This window comes from Endocarpon pusillum (genome assembly GCF_000464535.1).
Source record: "Endocarpon pusillum Z07020 unplaced genomic scaffold scaffold1300, whole genome shotgun sequence".
Lineage (NCBI taxonomy): Eukaryota > Fungi > Ascomycota > Eurotiomycetes > Verrucariales > Verrucariaceae > Endocarpon > Endocarpon pusillum.
Window position 1 is genome coordinate 596916 of NW_006913659.1, and position 19758 is coordinate 616673.

Genomic DNA, 19758 nt, shown 5'->3' on the forward strand with positions numbered 1-19758 from the left:
GGAAAATGTGACGGAGCAACACAACGGAGCAACACCTGAGCAGCCTGCACAAGAGGGTAAGCAGGCTAGAGTCGAGAGTAGATACTTAGCGTCCGTGCAAAGGCGGCGATGCTAACTAACCACATGGATGCCTCATGCGAATAAATCTTTTGTATCTGGTTACCTCCTTATAATCTTTTGAGGAGAATCTATGCGGCGCTTGGGTGATAGCACGATCCCGTTGGACCCTCAAAGACCCACCTAGGCCTGCAGACGAGCCATCAATTCCAGGTGTATTGTGAACTCCGATCTCAAAATTTCAATAACTACAATGCCCTACCTCCCTTGTCTCCACAACCACTTCTCAATCCCCCCAGCATCTGGCCCCTTCGGCACCAGCCTCTTGGCAGTCTTTCACCTCTTATATCTGGATCTCCATTTCAAGTTGAATATCTCAGGAAGATTTCTTGGCGTAAATGAGAGAGCTAACGTCAGGATAGAAGAGGTGAATGGAGAAAGTGGTGTTTGAAAAGTGGGAGTGTTAAAAATGGTTCCCTGCACACTCTTTATCCCACTTTATTGTTATACTTTTATGTTTACTTGGATACATGCTTTCATATGTACTTCTTCCTTGTATGCTTGTACGCTTGTACGCTTGTACGCTTGTACGCTTGTTTGCTTGTTTGCATTTGCTTGCTCGGTGTCCTCTAGATATTTCCATGGTAGCTCTTTATAAAGGTATTATCCCATAAGATTTTTTCTGGCGGGGCCTACATCTGGTTAGTCAGCATCGCCGCCTCTGCTCAGGCGCTATCCACCCTTGACTCACCCTCTGCTCAGTTCGCTCACCCACTTGCTCAGGCTGCTCAGGTCTTGCTCAGTCATGTTTGCCTTCCGCTCCTACAAGCCAATCATGAAACGTGACCGAACCGTCATGTCTTTCCCGTCAAGTTTAGACGACGATGCTCAGGGTGCCCAGTTCGTGGACCTGGAGCCCCAAATCGGTCCCGCCCCCTTAAAGATAACCATAACGTGCCTTCACCCCGGTTCACATTGCCAATAGGTTTTCAAAAGATTAAGGGTTCTGATTAAGGGTTCTCCCGCTGTCTACTGACTCGCTCCTCAAAGATTTCTCCCTTCCTCTCTACAGTTTTTAATTAACTCTTAAAAATATTTACTTCCATCAATCTGTAAAGCTCAAGTCTTTCCTCTCCTTTCTTATGACTTACTCAGTCTTTTCCGTTATTATCCTCGATTCATACGATCAGATCATGGCGGTGAAACTGTTCTTCTTGCTCCTGCGCATCATCAATTACAACAGACAGCTGATTCTGTTGCCCAATTCCATAAATGTTATTTGTACGGAGCTAGTACAACTAATCAACGAATTGAAGCTTGGTGGAATCAGCTTACGAAGAATCTTCTCTTTCGGTGGAGAGTGAATCTTCGTACCAAACTTGAAATGAAGAAGCGTGTCAGACATAAGCTATTATTATTCGGTCCTCCGAGGGCCGTGGTCCTTTTAGCCCAACAGGATGCTTCTCGGCTAAGATCGGCTTCCTCTTCTCTAATACCTCGCGCTTCACTGACAGTGCTTCTCGCAGCTCTCCCACTTTCCCAAGCGTAATTGCCAGATTGTTCATCATCAAGATCGTGTTAGAATGCTCCGCTATACACATAACTTGCATTCTCTTGAGAATAAATTGCTCGATAGAAAGTCTCATTCCAACGGCCAGCAGAGTTCAGCAAGTTAGTAATAATCTAAAAACAATCGAGAGCTAGCTCAACCTTGATTTTCTGGTCGTCATTAACGGTCATCTTGCGCGTCGAACAGACTGGTAAAGATGTCGTCCCAATATAAGAAACCAAATAGTGTTAAAGTTGTCCAGCCGAAGACTACGGCGCTACACCGCCTCGAACGTCGTCTCCCATGTGGTGAGCACACTCGCTCCGTACTTGTGGCCGAGCCGTTCAGGCTTCTGACTTACAAGCTGTTTCCGCCGCTGCCGATACTCTGGGCAGGTACTGCTTAATGTCGATGCTCAAGCGGGGAGTCGCAACGACGTACCACCCGGCCAAGGTGACAGCCAATGTCAGACACCCGAGTTCGTCGACGATGGATGCCACCTCGATTCTCTGCTCGGTTGTGACCGCTGTCATCTTTTGCTTGCCTCAGGAACAGCAGTATCGCCTCTTCTGCAGCCATCTTCACCCACTTCGACCCCGTCAAGTCCACTCATTTCGTGTCGTAACAACCACATCGACAGATGGCTCGTCTGGGAGGAAGTATCGCAGATCCACATAGGACGGCTCTTGCTCGTACTCAACGTTGTCTGCGCTGTCAAAGATGAACAGCCAACTCTTCCTCCGGCTATAGAACCACCGTTTAACCGCCGGCACCGCATCTTCAATTCGATCCCAGCCTAGTAACGTCGTGGACGTCGTACAACAGCCGGTAGATCTGTACGAAGTTTCGCTGTTAGCCCACCTTCATCGCCGCCTCGAGCCAGAAGACCGCTGCATAGTCGCTACGATACTCCTGGACGTAGTTTGACACTAGCTGACTCTTGCCTGCACCGCCTGCGCCATGTACGACGACAATTCTCTGTGTCCGCTTTTCGTCCGGTGTGGGGTTGTGGAGCTGACCTCGGAGTTTCTGGTGCAACGCCGGTCCTTTGACAAAGGTAGGAGCGGGCACGAGGGCATTATGGGAATAGTGGCCACGCGTAGTCGGTTCGGGCCGCGACTTTGGAATCTGGTGCTCGTTCGCTGAGTCTCTTTGGCGAGTCAGTTGTGATAGCACGCACTGATCGTCCCTCCAATTTGGTCACCCAAATGGATGCCGTGGGCGTGTTTTCCAATGTCAACGCGGTAGCCATGGCCGTTTCTTGAAATTAAGTGATCCATCAACGGCATACCGAAAGACCGGTACCAGTCTGCGCAACAAACATGGCTTTCAAGCAGATCGACTGCCAAGCGGGTTTCTGGGGCATCGTGCCAGGCTGCAATGCCCGGACGTCGTCAATATAAAGTAACAGTCAGCCACGCACAGGCCTCCTCAGAAGTCGAGCGCGAAACAAGCCAGCGACGGTGAACCTCAAACCGGTAGGGGCAGGAGAATGTCGTCCACCAATAGCCATTGTTAGCCCCACCCAGCTTGACAGCCAAAGGAAAGTAAAGTCCGCATGGAGCCCACCCTAGCCTCATCAGACTTTTGAGACGACATGCGAGAACTCTCAAAGCCATCCTGGATAATACCAGCGAGATATCACATGCAATCTCAGATTTTACTCCTTTGAAAACTCATAGACGTGAACCTTGACTGGACTATATGTGCCGTTCTCCTATGTCTATCGAGATCCATGCGGCTCAATGTTGTGTGCGCCTTGCTTTCAGCCAACCCGCCTGCGTGTCACATCGGGTATTCAAAAGCTGCCACCTTCGAAACCTCCGGAAGACAACAAACTCATCAACGCAATGCAACCACTCTCGCAAACTCTTCCGCTCCATCATCGCAATGCCAACCCAGCGTTCAGAATGATCACGAGTCTCGGCTTTTGGGAGACGTTCGCAATAGTAGTTGACCTCTTGAACGCAATGGGTTGATTCAGTCTGACCCAGTCCGGACTAAGACCCAGTAGAACAAACCTATCAGTCTTGAATTAGCATAATCATCGATGGGTTGGACCAGGCCCGAGCCGAACCGGTCCATTAACCATCCTGGTAAGCGCTGTGCCACCTCCAAACGTCATTCTTACACAATCTCGACAGTGAACGCCTGCCAACTCCGTACAGAGCTGAGCGACGCATGAAAAAAGCCGACACGAGTATGGACATCACTACAGCCCTTCTGCAGAATCAAGCCCCTTACTCGATTTCTATCCCAATTAGCTATCCCAACGGCAATGAATGTAAGGTCAATTTGGAGAGCGACCACAGCACCATTCACAAAAGTAACGATCTCATCGGCACAATCTGGCCAAACGACCAACCCATCCATTGACTCCTTTGTACTCCGCATGTTCGATTTTACCGTTCCCATTCTTAAATCTCCTGCTTCACACCACCATCTTCCGCTTCTAGCGAGACTATGGATCGTGATCGATCCATGAGCGGTCTTTCCGAAGCCCCCTACAGCGCTCGCAGTCAGGATCCTGAATTGAGGAATTGCTTCTTCGCTGCAGTGGATTGAAACAGCATTATCGAGGCCGGCCCATGACCACGATGGCGTTCGATCGATCCTCGGTCGCGTATGCATTTCGCTTGGAGGAGCGATCACTCTCCATTGTAAGAGCGAAGGAAGTGTCTCGTAGTTCCACAAGCCTGCGAGATACGGAATGCCGGTGAGTCGACGCAATTCTTGGGCGACTCCACCAATAGCTGCCAAACGGTCGTCTGCAAAGGTAAGTTTGAGAGTGGAATACTCCTCGACGATGAATTTCCAGGACTGAAAGAGCTCTTCTCTGGAGCGTGGGAATGTTGGAACGCTAAGAGGATTGAGAGTTGGGAACAGATTATAATTGAGAGAGCCGTCTTGTGCGGTTGAGTCTTTGTTGAGAGAAGGAAGACGCTGGTGGCCGCCATAGCTAGTACAGCACGAGCAAGACCAGCGGACAGTTCTCCAGCCGTACTCCAACAATCGAGGTGACAGTAGGCGCTCTTGGTACGCCCATGCGCGAGTGCCCAGCGGCTCGGTCGCTGGCGGAAGCCAACATTTGTGGCTGTCCAGATAAACCGTACCACCACGCCCATCGGGAAACTTGACCGGTATCTGATATTCGCTGTAATCTGGCCTAGACTGAAGGAATCCTTCCCGGCAAGATTCCGTCGAAGATGCACAGATTGTCAGCTCTGCGTTCTTGTATATGAGAGGCATCTGAAGAATTTCCCTCTTCATATCATCGTTATCATCTTGGACGATGCACAAACTGTCAATCCATAAGTACCGAAAGCCTAATTCGCGAGCTATACTGAAAGTGTCTTGGAATGCTGCTGGTAGACTGCTAATGTGCCCGTTCCAGGCTCCACTTGAGTCAATATTGCGGCTTGAGCAATAGAGTGACTGCCGGTCACCCCAGCAGTACGACAGACAAACGTAAGCCGGAACAGATGTCTCTTCTGACTTTTTGACCGCGAAGCCGTCGCTACTTGGTTCGCCTCCCAAGTCAATAATTCGCGTAGGTCTAAACGGACCGTCGCCATTTTTGCTTGAGACGCAGGTACAGTTCGACAGCCACTGCTTTACATTTAATATAGTCTGAGAAGAATGCACTTCCAGATCGATCGAAGGTAACATCCATTCAACATTGTCCCCTGTTCGGATTAGTACAGAACAGACAGTAAAAGTCGGCTTAAAAATCTATATGAGACTAACCAGTATAAGTGTATGCGTTGAGACGCCTCCCTTGTACTCCATTTCCACTGTCAAGATATGCGAAAGAAAGCAATGCTGGCTCCGGGCCACGAGCATCAGGACAGGCTTCTAGAGTCAGTGTGAAAGGTTTGCGACTCAGGCTTCTCAGGACATGTTCGAAACGCTGGCGAACGCTCCGGCAATGGTCGCATCTGTCGAGATAATGTTTCTTGATCAGCTGCCAAATTCTCTGACGACTGTAATTCTCGATAAGCTCTTTGAAGATCGTACAACCATCGAGATACGCCTCGCGGGCTTGCCTACTGGTTTGAGGAAAAAGAATTCGCGGTATTGGCCGAGACCGGCTCGAAGAGATTCGAAGTGGTGTTCGGCAATGAACACAAGAGTGAGGTAGCAGTCGGCCGGCTGACTCTCTTGTCTCGACAGAACTCTTTCCACTTTCCATCACGAACAGGGATCAGACAGTTATGTCCTTAACAATGTGGCTTCTGACACGGCATATGTGAGCCGTTGTGGTAGAATGCGGCTTGGCTCGCGGCTATTTGTTTTCAAAGAAAGGAAGCCGACTCTTCTTTGGATCTCCAGTTGACTAACGACGTGTTCGTAAGTATGCAAAGTATGCTGAATGCCTATCGAAGCCACATGGGCATGTGTGACTACTTGGATCGACTTCACGTTCACACATCGGACAGCACCACCCATAATTTCTGTCTTCGGCAGCCGAACAAGGACCACACAAGGCGAAGAGGTGATTTGGCCCGTATCCCTCTCGGTAGTAGCAGGCAGTGCAAATCATTTGGAATAGAACTTTTCGCTGAAAGTGTGAGAAGTCGAGATGCACTGGCAACTTGACTGGAGGTAGATGCTTCTGATGAAAGGATGCCGACTTATCCGTACTTATGATGCGTATCGGTGATAAGGGTTACGCGCAATGATTGGGAAATCCTGCAGATGTATTGACTAATATCCCATTTGCCACGTTCTGCTGCGTACTGCAATTCAGCAAGGCTGCGCGACCGGTGAACATCAAGTCCAATCACAAACATCAGTACAACAGGAGTGAGGCGTACGAGCCGCAGCTGAGGCAGCCGCAGTTGATGTGAGTTCCTTCAAGCGCTCAGGCTGAGCGCCTTGTGGGGGCGGCCTGCAGACAGTACTACGTACAACGGTCATGCCCATAAGTATTGCAAGTGGGTCCGCTAACGTTCTGTCATTTACAGCACTTTTTCAACTCCATGGTATTATGCGCTACTACGGGGGGGCCCATAAGTATTGTTAGCTCGGCGCTAGTATCTTTACTTGTAAACCCTCATTGTACAGAACAGCTATGTTCAAAAGAAGTTAGATGTAATGATTTGACTCATCAGAATGGATGCACACAAAACAAGCTTTAAAGTGGCGAATCATAACACTTTGCTGTCGTGATAAGAACTACTATTACGTAGTAATGAGAATTTGTTGTACGAAGTATTGTCACGGACTAGTAAATAACGCATTGCAGTGTAAAGCAGCTGACAGGTTGGGAGCGGTACTACGGTACCGGGCAGAAGTATTCATAGCAGCTACTGTCATACATGATATTTTGGTGCCTGTCAGAATCCATGCGTATATGATACGTACCTGATACGCATTAGCACGATGATACAGGGTCCCCGCACGCGAAACGCTCTTGTAACTGATACGCCTTCCCTAAAGGACAGTCCGCCAAGACCTTTATTTTCATCAAAAATAACACTGAAAATAGAAGGCCTTCCTGCCAAGACTTCCATTCTGACTAATTCGTCAAATTTCAAAGTCTTAGTTTAGTTTGACGAACTTTTTGGGTTACTATTTGCCAGGCATTGATTTGGTTTAATTTGATTCAGATGGACACACTGATACTTATTATCCGCAACCCAAGCTGTTCTTCCCAACTGAAGACACCATTTGCTGCTACAGGTGCATCCAAACCGTCGGCCGCGAATGAATCCATCAGCTCATTGGTGACAGGGTTGACGTCTCGGAGACGGGAAAAGAGAGAATAGAGGAAAGAGAGACTACTAAGTGAGCCAAAGGTGACTATTGCTCCCAACAGAAACAGGCTTCGCGATGACGTGATCGAGGCGACAAAATTTTCGAATAATAGGTGCAAGAATCAGCTGTGAAGACAGCTAGATCAGAACGCCATAGCTAGTATTAATGCCCTGGTCCTCTATCTCAAGTCCATCTTTGCGCAAGATCAAAAATCTCACCCCTTTAACTGCCAGTGTAATACCGACCTTCACACTGGTCGGAACCAACGGTGTTGGGGCTTTGATTGGTTGCTTTGATTTAGTTTGCGAACCTGATCTCGGCCAAAGCTCGAGCAGCACGACTTTATAACCTGCATGTAGGCTCGTCCAGTCAATGACCATAAACGCCTACCATATATGCTTGAATCCAGCAACTTGAAATCAACCGACTACATGATGGAGTGCTTCGTCTTTGCGGCCTGCCTCTTGGCAGCTGAAGAGGCAGAGAGACAAGCAGTCGTCTCCCGAAAGGACGTCTGGTCTTGGCGAGAAGCCACGATCTGAAGGGTCAATCCGGTGGGAAGGTTTTGAAAGAAAAGGGTGCGAAAGGGAATAGAAGAGGTGAACACTTGAAACCAACTCTCCGAATGCTGTTGAAAAAAACCCCGTCCCTTCTGGAAGGTCAATTTCCGAATAAGAATTCCTACAGTTCAATAACAGATGGTGTTTTGTATAAATGTCAGATGATGACAGCATCGCTTGTTCTGTAAATAATCAGCGAGCTAGTTACCAGGCCCCTTTTGCTCAAACCCGTCAGCAGAGATCCTTGTGATTTATTAAAGAGACATCATGCATTATAGCACAAAAGAATTCCTAAGACTCACTGAAGGGAGAATTATTCGCAAAAATTTGCTTATACCGAACCCGAGTCAGACCGCCCCTGCATCCGTGCAATCTTTCCTGTAAATCGTCCGGCCCACATAGAACAAAGCTGGTCAAAGATTTCCAACTCATCTCGACTCCGATCAAATTCAAGGTATCCTTCATTTTCCTTGAGCAGTTGATCTCTTGCAAGCCTGGCCAATTTCAACTCTTCGGCAGCTTGTTCTTGCTTTCCTAGGCGATCCAGGACGAAGTGATAGCGGTACTGGGCTCGCGCTACCCCTTCCCGGTCCCACTGCCCCCTTTTCCGGCGCTGAAGGCATATTTTGAAGCATTGACTATGAAGTTTTGGTGAGTTTTCCGGCTCAATCGTGTCCTTGATATGTTGAAGAGGGCGGGAAATGTGTTTGGTCAATACTTACTCTGCTTCCTCTGATCTACCATTGTGATGCAGCAAAGCTCCATAGGTAGAATAGCTTTCAAGCGTAAAGCCGTTGAATTCGCCACAGGTCCTCTTTCGCGCATCAAGAATTTCCTTATTCAAGGTAAGAGCCTGCGGGAGATTTTGGCTGTGGTAGTAAAGATTTGCAAGACCAAATTTCCACAATTGCGTCATGCCGTGTTCTGCTCCGGCAGCTTTAGACACGAGGCATAAAGCATGCTCACCAGATTCCAGTGCTTTTGCAGGCAAGCTTTGAGAGGCAAACACGAAAGACATCAGGTAGTGGTATTTGGCGTACTCAAAAGGAATCTCGTCTTCGTCACCCCAGGTTTGGTACTCACGCAAACAGCGCTCCATTATATGCTTGACTTCATCCAGACGTTCTTCTTGTAAATATCCAAAGGCTAGGTCGCTTTCTGCGTTGATGTAACGAACGTGGTCCAGCCGCGTCAACTGGTTTTCTGGGGTTTTTTCAAACTTCCTTTTACGAATATCAAGAGCATTAGAACGACGCTTCATACTTTCGCGTCGGTCGCTCACACCAGAGAAGCCGGAAAGTGCGCCAAGATTGGCTAGGATATCGCTGCGAAGTGCGTTAAACTTGGGAATGCCTCGCTCGTCCAGTATTTCTTCGGCGGTTTCCAAAGCTTTGGCACCATCAGACATTAGTCCGGCATGCCACATGTACGTTCCTAGGTCTGGGACAAGGTTCGGTCATTAGCTGCTATCTTCTGATGTATTCGAAGAGCTGGAGACACTGGAATTGGCAAAATATGAAAATGTGCCAAAATTACGTACCTAAGGAGTTTTACAGCGTTAGCCCACGTTTCTGGGAATTCGAAATACCAAAAGCTACAGCAGCTAGCAGAAATTGTAGAGCAAAACTTACTCACCACCTAGCATCCGGGCAAAATCCACGGGGAAGTCGACGGCTGGGGTCGGCCACAAGCAGTGATTTCGCAGACTCAGGACTTGCGGGCTGAATTGTTGAAAATCAGGCCATTTCTCTGGTTCGGGCTCTTGTAAGGGAGAGCTTATAGGCAAACCTCGACGAAGGAGTACAAAAGCTTGTTGGTAAACTCCCCAGCGCTGGTCATTGTTTCGACTCAGCTCAAGGATGATGCTCCATTGCAAGCTCCTGTGTATGGTAAGGTAGCCTTCACCTTCAGACACTTCCCGCTTAACAAGCTGACGCCGACTTAGCGTACGCACCATCTCGGTTAGTCTGTGCTGTTCTCAGTGAATATCCTCAAGGAGACAGAATTAATCACTTACTGATCCTTATGTCTTAAAAATTCGACTTCTGGTTGATTTGGCGCAGCTAGTAGTATGCTTTCCGGAATCGAATCAGGATTTAAGAATGCGAGTATATTGACAAGTTTTCGAGCATTCTTGTTGCGCTGCTGCAGCTCTTGGAGAGCTATCTCAAACACTTTATCCAGACTCCGTTCATAGCTTGCAGTATAAGGATTCTGATCGTCCCTCCAGAAATCCGAGGAGTGTTTCATTGTTAGTAGAAAGTCTTTTGGTGAGCTTTGAGCTTCTTTGATAGCCCCTGCAATAGTCGCAATAGCAATTGGTAAGCCTCCAAAAAAGTCCGTCATCTCCGCAGCCGCCAAGCGCTCGTCATCGTCCGTGGTCTTCTGGTCAAGATATCTGAAAAGAAGCTCGATAGATGCATCTTGATCAAGACTAGAGACTGGCAATTTGTGAAAGTCCATATCCAACTTCCGGAAATTTGGGTTCTGCGTGGTGATTAAAACGGAGCCTCGGGTTCTACTCCGCTGTGGAATATAGCGTTCAACGTCAGAGATGTCTTCCACATTGTCAAAAACAAGAATCCAAACACGATCTAGAGAAGAGTCAACCAATGAATCGGTTCTGTAAAGTCAAGGCCTACTTGTATACTGTAACCAGTTACGTACTGCTTCAGTCGGCTGTAATTGATCGTGCTCATTACCGACGATCCTACCGAAGTCAGGATCACCATTTTTGAGACGGCGAAGTATGCCTGCAACATGGTTGGCGAGCTGCGGCTCCTGTTCACTAGGAAGCCAAAATAAAGCATCATAATCATCTTCAAAACGATGCGTATACTCCAGCGCAACCTGAGTCTTACCGACCCCCGGAAGGCCATGGATGACACAGAATGTGGGCTTTAGGTTCAATCTCTCCTCATTCCCTGGTTCTGCAGCGTTCCGCGGTGAAAATCTTTTATATATGCTGGTCATTTCTTCTTCCCTTCCATAAAAATCCAAATTCCTAAATTTTTCAATCGCGTTGATTTTGCGCTTTTGGCACTCGTGTGTAGAAATTCGATTAGGAGGCTGCGTCACGTCACGTAAATAACGTGCCTCTCACTTCCTCCCGATGGATGGCCTGCACCTCGTCTTTGAAACGCTGTATATGCTTTTCTATCCGAGTCTTGGTTGCTTTGAGTTTTCGCTGAGGCGAAGAATTCCAAAGATATGAAAACAAATTCCCTACCAGTAAGAGGGTGAGCAATCACATCGCTCGTTACGGCACCTTGTTGTAGCTTTAAACATTGGGAAATGCCCAAAGGTATTCCAAGATTGAGGGATGAGGGATGGCATATTGGACTTACATCCTGGCGGGTTTTGGAAATATCGGACAGAGACAATGCAAAAACTCAAGAAGTCTTCGTAGATATCTTGGAGATGCCACTGTAGCTCCTCCCGATCTGGGTACAGCGTGAGGTCACGTTCGATGTTCGCAAGAGTGTAATTCAGCTCTCCGACCATGTCATACACTTCTTCTAACGAATTCGGACCGGAAGCTGCACACTAAAGGAAAACAAGGGTGAGACACCGGTACATTCAAACCTAACATCGTTGGATCACGAGAGCCTACCTGGAGAACTGCTTGAATGCCACTCCACACCAAGCACCCAATCGGACGATACTGCGAAGCGGAAGTGATGGCGCCGACGTAAGTCTGGACATGCAGAAGACTAGGCTGGATTTTATTCAATAACTGTACGGCTTCAAGTCGTCCAAAAACGGTGCTAGAACGATTCAGGGCATCCTTCAGCTCTCGTATCGACTCTGTAGATAAAGTGTTGCTGCATTTTGCTTTTGTTAATTCGCATTTCGCCTTTTCGAACAGGCTTTCCCATCTTTCCTTGAGAAGACGGTCCATAGCGTCTCCTTGTCAGCCTAGGCAAACAGAAAGAACGTTGCAACGGGGAAAAGATATCAGCAGAATTTGCAAAGACATGGCCATGACGTAGTCTCAGCCTTGTCCTCGTCCGTAATCAGTGCGCACGAATAACTCCGAAAGCTAGTGAGGAATGGGTGTGGTCTAAGTTAGGCTTCAGGCTTTTTCGCAGAAATCGTAAGATGTGGAATATTGTGGCTGGCCACAATTTTGCAAAGTGTTGGAAGTGAGTGAGCAAGGCTGGCAAAAGCTGCTAACGTTGGTGGGGCAGGCCTTGGTGCCTGAGCGAGGTGCCTACCGACCATGACATTGTACTACGGTATGCGGCGAAAGTGATGTCCCTAAATCGCCAAGACGAATTCATATATACCGTTACAAAACGTCTGTTACCCCAGCATAATATGACTACCGACAAAACAAAAGATAATATACAAGTGATAAGCGACTTTCTATCTCTAATACTGACCACTATCACTTATAGATGCAAAAAGAACACCAAAGATAATGTTAAGAGAAGTTGTGTACAGACATGTCAAGAAGGCATCATTACTAGTGATAACGAAAGTTTCTAGTGCCCTGTCGACATTACTTTCGCTTGTAGGTTTCTCCCTCATCAAATCAGATCATGATACGTAATTAGTATTTGTGGAGCCGAGCCCACCGTAGCAAGGCGCTAATGTCAGCGCGTATCCCTCCATTCGTGGCCCTGTGCCCACCACGCCAGAAAGACAACGGCCTGGCGATTCCAAATTGAAGTAACGGTGAGCGGAGAGGAAGGCGGTTTCCACCTTTAGAAACAGACTGGCGTTAATGCAGAATATATGTTTTGTGCGGGCAGTGGAGCACAAGGCTATCAGCCCTGCAAAATCACAACCAAGGTCTATCTGAGATTTCTGCTCGCAAAAACTCCTCAAGCATGGTTGAAGTGATCCAACGGTTGCGGGCTCTTGTTCCCCTCATCTCCGAAATTTGCCAGATTGCCGGAACGCCAGGAGTATCGATCGGCGTCCTACACGAGGGTGCCATCGTGTTCACGCACAACTATGGTTATCGAGACGTCAAGGCTAGATTACCTCCTAACGAAAATACTATCTACCACCTCGGATCTCTCAGTAAATCATTTACCGCTGCTAGCCTCGGCATTCTCGTGGACGAGGGCAAATTATCGTGGGGAGACAGCGTCAAGGACCTCTTACCCAAATTTCGGCATTTTGATGAGACTGTTTACGATCACGCAAATGTGATAGACTTTCTGTCTCACAGAACGGGTCTGGCTCCTAAGAACAGCCTGTGGCTTCATGAGCGTGCTGGTCTATCCTTGGCACGAAGGGAAACGTTGAACGTGGTCTCCTACTTGGAGATCGTCGCCGAGTTTCGGTCGCAGTGGCTATATAATAACTGGGGTTACGCTCTTGCTGACCTCATCACGGAACGTCTGAGCGGACAAAGCTGGGGTGATTTCCTCACACGCCGCATCCTAGAACCATTGGCTCTCAATCGTACCAGAACTCGCCATGACTCTGACAAAAAGAATGTCGCCCAGGCTTACATGGCCCTCTCTGATGGCTCGCCCTTTCAGCTTCCAAGACCGCGAATCGGAGATGGTACTATCATGGAAGGCGCCGCTGGTGTTCAAAGCACCGTCAGCGACCTGCTCAAGTATTCTCAAGTTCTGATGGAGACCGCGGCCAAGGAGGATTCGGAGCAAACAAAAAACATTACCGGCTATTCACCATTCAAGCAACTTCGAGTGATACTCAAAGGTCATATAGATCTTTCCCCTGTAGTGGCAGGCAGGGAGCAGTCCTACGCACTTGGGTGGATCCGTACGATGCTACCTGGTCCCCTCGGCACTTGCGGCCTCAATCCGATGTATGTTGAATCAATGCCTATTGTCGGAAAAGGCATCGACGATCCTGAACTCGTGATTCATCATCAAGGAAGCATAATTGACTTCCTTTCTTCGATACATCTGATTCCGCGCACCCGTACCGCCGTGGTTGTATTGACAAATTCACTGGCGAGAAATGACGCCGCTGACTGGTTAGGGCAGCTGATTGTCGAGGCCATCCTTGATAATCCGTACAAGAACGATTATGTGGAGCTGGCCAAACAAAGCGCTGAAACATCTATTGCTCTGTGGTCGCAAATGGCTCGTAATCTTGAGGAAGGCCGGGACCCCAACACCCCGAGAAGACCAAATTGGGAATACGTTGGCTCATATTACAACGTCGTCAAGGATTACTATATCGAAGTCTTTGAGAAGGACCAAGAACTCTTCATGTGTCATCAGGGTGACAGGTCTCAATCCTATCAGCTCAAACATTTTAGGTACGACTCGTTCTCTTGGCTCCTTACCCGAGACGAGTGCGCTCATAGAGGTCTCTTCCCGGAAACTCATCTCGAATTTTATATACTAAGGTTTGGTTTGGATGAGCGCGATAACATTGACCACGTCGTATGGAAACATGACCCAAGTGTGCCCGAAGGAGAAACTTTTCGTCAACTATGCCAACAAGCTTCGATAGTCGAGCAAAAGCAGGGTGGCAATCAAAACGTCTTGGGACCCAAAGGTTGAACCAGAAGATTAACCTACCTTCAATTACTGCTGTTGATAAAACTAGCCATTCTACACTTTTCTATCACATTGAAAATGCTTCAAGGCGAACATAGATGCTGGTTTATATCAGGTAACTTTAGCATGACTAAGAGGGGAGTTGTACGCCGAGTGGGTTATCTTTTGATCTTTTACTTAGACCAGATGGCCATGACCTCAAACTCCTACAACCGGGCGGAGAACTACTCTGTTGAACCAAATGTTCAAGCAATTTATTTAAATCAACCTCATCAAAGAGTGCCGAGCGCTAAATTTTGTATCTTCTAACTCACTCCATTCACCGCGGCCTCAACCACATGGGGGTGTCCTCCATCAAAGTGACGCGTTGAAAACAGTTCAAACTAAATTTTGCCCATTCCCCTGGCCGTTGTCAAGCAGCAGCGGTTGAGTGTTGCACATCGTCGTCACAGCGTGTTTTGATCTTATCCTCTCCTTCAAATCCGCTATTCACCTTGTCACCTTCCACATTCTTCTTCCAGGGCTGCCAACGCTTCTCAGCAGCCGCTGCTGCTTGTGCTTGTTCCATCCAAGCGGGTTTCTGTGAGTCCGCAACATTGATGCTGGTCTCTTGTCGCTCTTTCTCAGGCATTTTTCTACCGCTATTCGTCAATAAAATAAGCTTTGAAGCTCAATATTGTTATCAGGAATTTGCAAGACTTACTCTGGAGCCTGCTTGATGCAATTTTGACAGCGTGTCTGAATTCGTCAATGCAAATACTGGATCCAAGTAGAAGATATACTTTGAACCAAAAAGGGCGTGGAGTGGGAGCCGGATTCATGTGAGTTCAATCTCCACGAACTTCTTCACAAGGCCATCGGACCGCTGATCATGCGGGGTAGAGAAGGCATTTCGCCAAAGTGGCATCGATCGCTGATGTTTGCTGTCGTGGCCTGCGTTGATTGGATAGACCTATGTATTCTTGACGACTAGCTTCCAACCAATGGAAATATGATAGATCATGACAGGCTCGATGCTATCCCGATGGCCCCTTCATTCGTGCTGACTAGGTATTGTCAAGGAAAGCATCCTAATCCAGGACAGGGGCTTGGAAGCAGCCTTGTTGGTAACTCGTTGAGATAGATGAGGCTACGTCATTGTAACTCCATGCACGATCAATCTGACAGGCCAGACCAGTCAAAATGAGGCATGGAATAGAGAGGTGGTTTGAGGCCTGACGGGTTCAAAATTGACTCATAGGATTAAAGTATCAACGTAGATTCCTCTTCAAGACAAAAAGACATAAATCGCCAATATATCGTGCTGAAGAAGCCATGGACAAGAACGAGGAGCCATCGTCCGTCAAAGCGAGCATCAAGTACATCAAGTGGCAGGAATTATATGAAAAGGAAAAGCCATTTCAAATTTTTATCGACATTCGAAAAGACGCCGTCGATCAAAGATACCACAATCTGGTATTCGAGAACAAGCAGGAAACGTTCTTCAACATCAGGGGCCGGGAGCAAGAGTTTCGACTTGACGATCATGGCTTCGCCTATCACCACCACCACTTCAACTTCGACGATTATGAAGATCGGGTTAGTGTAGAGAGCAGCTATCTGCCACAGGTCGAGAGTTTTATCAGAAACGAAGTAGAAGAAGTGGACAAAGTCTTCTTCTTCGATTGGAGAGTATGAAATGAGATTTCATCCTTCTGTTCCACCAGGTCTGGCCGTGACCAGGGGGGCGTTCCAGAAGATCGATCTAACACAGCTTACAGTTGCGACATAGCGGTTCATATCCCAAAGGAACCGAGATCGACTTGAACGATCCTACTGACTGGCTCCTGCCTTCCATACATGCTCACATCGTAGGTCCTGCAAGGCCACCCTTCTTTCTGGACTCGTACTCATATCGTGGATTAAATGTTAGGACCAAGCACCTGGAGCCGTGCTGAATCGTACCCTGCTGCAGTTGCCCGATGAAGCAGAGTTTCTACTACGAGGCAGAGTGAGAGTAATCACGTAAGCTACACTCGACGCAAAAATACCCCAATGCCACCCCTTATTCATGCTGAGCAAGATGCGCAGAGTGTGGAAGCCGCTGCGAAATCCCGTTGAAGATTGGCCTTTGGCTGTGTGCGATGGAAGCAATGTCGAGTACAGCGATATGGTCGAAACAGATCATGTGAGGCGACTTTACACTGGTGCAAACATGAATGTGATGCACAGGGCAAAGTACCGTTGGCATTATTTGCACAAGCAATCTGAATCGGAGGTGCTCCTGTTGAAGCAATTCGACTCCGCTTCAAATGTAAAAGCTAGATGTAAGTTTGTGATTCAATGCGGTTGGGGATGGACATGTGATTAACTTAATGGTATTCAGTCTCTCCTCACGTCTCATTCGAACACCCGAATGTACCCACTGGTGCACCAAGACGAGAAAGCATTGAGGTGAGGGCCTTGGTCTTCACATACGCACATCCGAATGGTTCATCCTAAGCCGACGTTCGACTTTGATAATGATTGGTGTAGCCTACCCTGATTATCTTTGTCACTCACTGTGAGACGCCTTTCTGCATGTATCAAGGAAGCTCTTCGTCTGTCAGAATTTTGAAATCTGCCAAAATGTTCTCCCATATTTGCTCATTCTCACCCTCAGTCCACCAAGAACGCCACTTATTGATCGCATCAACATCAGCCCGCATCCTTTCGGCTTTAGTGGTGCCATTCAGCACCACTACACCATCCAAACCAAGCACAAGACAGTACAAAGCAGCCTCCTTCTGTATCGCCAATTCCTGGGCGATCCTTAGTACTGGTGCACTCTGCAAGAGGGCCGGATTTCCTTTCAGAACCCAGTATGCTTGGTAGACCATATTCTTCTCCACGCAAAAGTTGCGGATATCTCGGTCGAAATGTGTGCGTGAGTAGAACCGGTTTTGTACCACGGCCGGCTTGATATGGACGAGTTCGTAGATGATCTCGAGATTGTTCAGGTTGATGTTGGAAATACCCAAGTGGCGGATTCGGTGGGGCACGAATTTTTCAAGTACGTTCCAAGCGGCTAGTGTGTCTGCAACTGTGTCAAGAGGAGAATGCAGTAGGACACAGTCAATGTATGTCTCGTTGTTATCTTCTCCACAGTCTCCGTAGTCTTCTCTCGTGCTCAGGTTCCGTAACGACGAAGTGACTGAAGCACGAACTTGGTCTGCGATCGAGTCGGAAGCCCTATATGGAGCCATATCTAGGTCTTGACCGTCAATCGGAGTATACTTCGTCTGGATCTAGCAAAGCAGCAAGAGCATCACAGTCAGCCATTTTCTCCTTGATCACTGTCTGTCACATGTTTTCTCAGTTCCTGAGGAGCATTCTCTTACAAACATATCCTCCCGTCTCAAAGCTTTCCGATGCAGGACCAGGCGTAATGATGATCCCACCAGTTGCTCCTGGTAGTGTCGAGGCTGAGCGGCGGTATCAACGCCAACAAAACCAGACTGGAAAGCCTCAATTACCAGATCCTCCGTTTGAGCCTTCTTCCATGCGGTGCCGTATAACAAAGCGGGTATTCGAGAGCCTTGAGATGGTGCTGGTACTATCGTTGATGCTGATGCTGGCAGGGGTAGAGAAAGATTGCTTGACAGAGACGATAGCATGGTCGAGTAGAGACAAGAGACCGCGACACAGATTCTACCAACACAATCAATCCGGAATACGTTCGGGGCGGTCCATTCGCGGCGGTCCATTCGGCAGAGGTCCATTCGGCGTTTGGGTCTTAGCATGACTATACAGTAGTAATTTGTATATAATATTCCTAGATTTTCTTAGAGAGATCTGATCTACTGCTAATTATAATTTAAGCTTACTTTACTTTCTAAATAAGTATTAAGATAAATATCTTTAATATTAGTTATATTATTACTTGTTTTTTGTCTCCAATGTGTTCATATCGGGCGCTGGAGGTGCCGCCAGTCGTGTAATTCCATTCTTAGTGATAGCTAAAGAGTGTCAGTGGAGCGAATCAGATATCATCAGAAGCAGTACGGACCGATCGTGGTGAAAAGTCGTGCCACAGGCTCACCATCAGCCTCAGCCGCTGGCTTGTATTCTCGAATAACATTGGCCCTAACACATTCCACCACCCCAACTTTTCCAGCTCTCTCATCATCGAGCTGCCTCAAGCTGAAAGGAAATGTACCAAACTTCTTGACGATTTCTGAGAGTGTTTGCCTGGAGCTGGGCCGTTTAAGGCCGTAAGTGGTGGCAGTCCGACGATGGAGGGTAGACCTTTTTTCTAGGTCTTTGACTTTGCCAGAGCCTAGGCTGACAAAAGCCGCAGGCGTGAGCTCCCACGACCGGATAAAGCGTGAGCTACGAGTCTCTGCAGAAGGTTGCAGTAGCATATCTATAAATGCTGCATTTGTGGCGGAAGCTATTTGGTGAGCGGTGAGGCCTTAGTTAAGCTATACATCGAATGTGTCACAGGCGCTTGCAAGCGGCTGTAACTCTATAGAAACAGGTTAGATCTGATAAGAACAGATTATAATCTGTGAAAATAATTTTATTAAGGGTTATATAACGATCTTAAATTTTTAAGTATATTTTACAGTCTTTAACTTAGGATAAGTAAATTTTTAGTCGGAAAAGAAGACAAACCTGATTCTCAGTCAAGATACGAACTACTACCGTCATCTACACTCAGCTACACTCACTCACGGCACTCGTAGACGCGGGGTGGGTGGAAGCGAAGGTATGGACTCTAATGAGGCTAGGGGGCGCGGGCTCCGCTCCCCTGACCTACAGGAACCCTCAACACTGAAGAATCTGCTTTCAGCCATCATTAACGAGATACAACTGGTTACAAGTGGAGGCGAAGAGATAGTAAGAGGAGGGATCAGCATAAGAGAGGTGGAAACCTCAACCTTGAAAAAATGGTGCGAAAAACTCTAAGCAGCCTATAACGCGCCACTAGACGCGCCAAAAACAATGCTATCGAGAATCCTCGCAAACACTGAGGATATTATAAAACAAGTCTGTACAAAACCGCAACCGGTCGCAACTAGCTAGAGCTAAGTCGCCGCATCCTCTCTACCTTTATTGCCCCTTGTTACATGTGTAAGTAATCAGTCGCAAATAATTAAAACTAAACATAAGGAACTAAAGATAACTATAAAGAATTAACAGAAAAAGGAGAATATTAAAAAGAGAAGTATATAAGACATAATAGTAGCTATTAAGTCTAGGGAATTAAAAAAGACTATAAAAGAGGTTATTATAATAAGACGTCTCTCTAGCAAAGATATCTTAGTATCTACTTTTATTAAATTATTAAGGATTGCCCTTAAGAAGAATAAAGACT

General features: G+C 47.4%; 8 protein-coding genes across 8 annotated transcripts; 2 read left to right on the plus strand and 6 right to left on the minus strand.

Annotated features, from left to right (window-relative positions):
• Positions 1 to 2458: 2458 nt before the first annotated feature.
• EPUS_00836 (uncharacterized protein) lies at positions 2459 to 2858 on the minus strand (the record flags this gene model as incomplete). Its single annotated transcript, XM_007801616.1, has 2 exons — positions 2459 to 2734; positions 2787 to 2858. 2 exons carry the CDS (start codon positions 2856 to 2858, stop codon positions 2459 to 2461), a joined length of 348 nt encoding a protein of 115 aa, XP_007799807.1.
• Positions 2859 to 3733: 875 nt separating this feature from the next.
• EPUS_00837 (uncharacterized protein) lies at positions 3734 to 5798 on the minus strand (the record flags this gene model as incomplete). The annotated part of the gene is made up of 2 exons (XM_007801617.1): positions 3734 to 5292; positions 5354 to 5798. 2 exons carry the CDS (start codon positions 5796 to 5798, stop codon positions 3734 to 3736), a joined length of 2004 nt encoding a protein of 667 aa, XP_007799808.1.
• A 2459-nt stretch (positions 5799 to 8257) lies between these two features.
• EPUS_00838 (uncharacterized protein) lies at positions 8258 to 11827 on the minus strand (the record flags this gene model as incomplete). Its single annotated transcript, XM_007801618.1, has 8 exons — positions 8258 to 8564; positions 8649 to 9366; positions 9562 to 9893; positions 9944 to 10520; positions 10569 to 10959; positions 11030 to 11151; positions 11274 to 11472; positions 11540 to 11827. 8 exons carry the CDS (start codon positions 11825 to 11827, stop codon positions 8258 to 8260), a joined length of 2934 nt encoding a protein of 977 aa, XP_007799809.1.
• Positions 11828 to 12761: 934 nt separating this feature from the next.
• On the plus strand, positions 12762 to 14423 carry EPUS_00839 (uncharacterized protein; the record flags this gene model as incomplete). The annotated part of the gene is made up of 1 exon (XM_007801619.1): positions 12762 to 14423. The coding sequence occupies one exon, from the start codon at positions 12762 to 12764 to the stop codon at positions 14421 to 14423; it is 1662 nt and encodes a 553-aa protein (XP_007799810.1).
• A 409-nt stretch (positions 14424 to 14832) lies between these two features.
• Positions 14833 to 15051, minus strand: EPUS_00840 (uncharacterized protein; the record flags this gene model as incomplete). Its single annotated transcript, XM_007801620.1, has 1 exon — positions 14833 to 15051. One exon carries the CDS (start codon positions 15049 to 15051, stop codon positions 14833 to 14835), a length of 219 nt encoding a protein of 72 aa, XP_007799811.1.
• Positions 15052 to 15734: 683 nt separating this feature from the next.
• EPUS_00841 (uncharacterized protein) lies at positions 15735 to 16901 on the plus strand (the record flags this gene model as incomplete). Its single annotated transcript, XM_007801621.1, has 5 exons — positions 15735 to 16091; positions 16181 to 16270; positions 16333 to 16424; positions 16491 to 16726; positions 16786 to 16901. The coding sequence occupies 5 exons, from the start codon at positions 15735 to 15737 to the stop codon at positions 16899 to 16901; spliced, it is 891 nt and encodes a 296-aa protein (XP_007799812.1).
• Positions 16902 to 16984: 83 nt separating this feature from the next.
• Positions 16985 to 18055, minus strand: EPUS_00842 (uncharacterized protein; the record flags this gene model as incomplete). Its single annotated transcript, XM_007801622.1, has 2 exons — positions 16985 to 17686; positions 17780 to 18055. The coding sequence occupies 2 exons, from the start codon at positions 18053 to 18055 to the stop codon at positions 16985 to 16987; spliced, it is 978 nt and encodes a 325-aa protein (XP_007799813.1).
• Positions 18056 to 18317: 262 nt separating this feature from the next.
• On the minus strand, positions 18318 to 18802 carry EPUS_00843 (uncharacterized protein; the record flags this gene model as incomplete). Its single annotated transcript, XM_007801623.1, has 2 exons — positions 18318 to 18397; positions 18448 to 18802. 2 exons carry the CDS (start codon positions 18800 to 18802, stop codon positions 18318 to 18320), a joined length of 435 nt encoding a protein of 144 aa, XP_007799814.1.
• Positions 18803 to 19758: the final 956 nt, after the last annotated feature.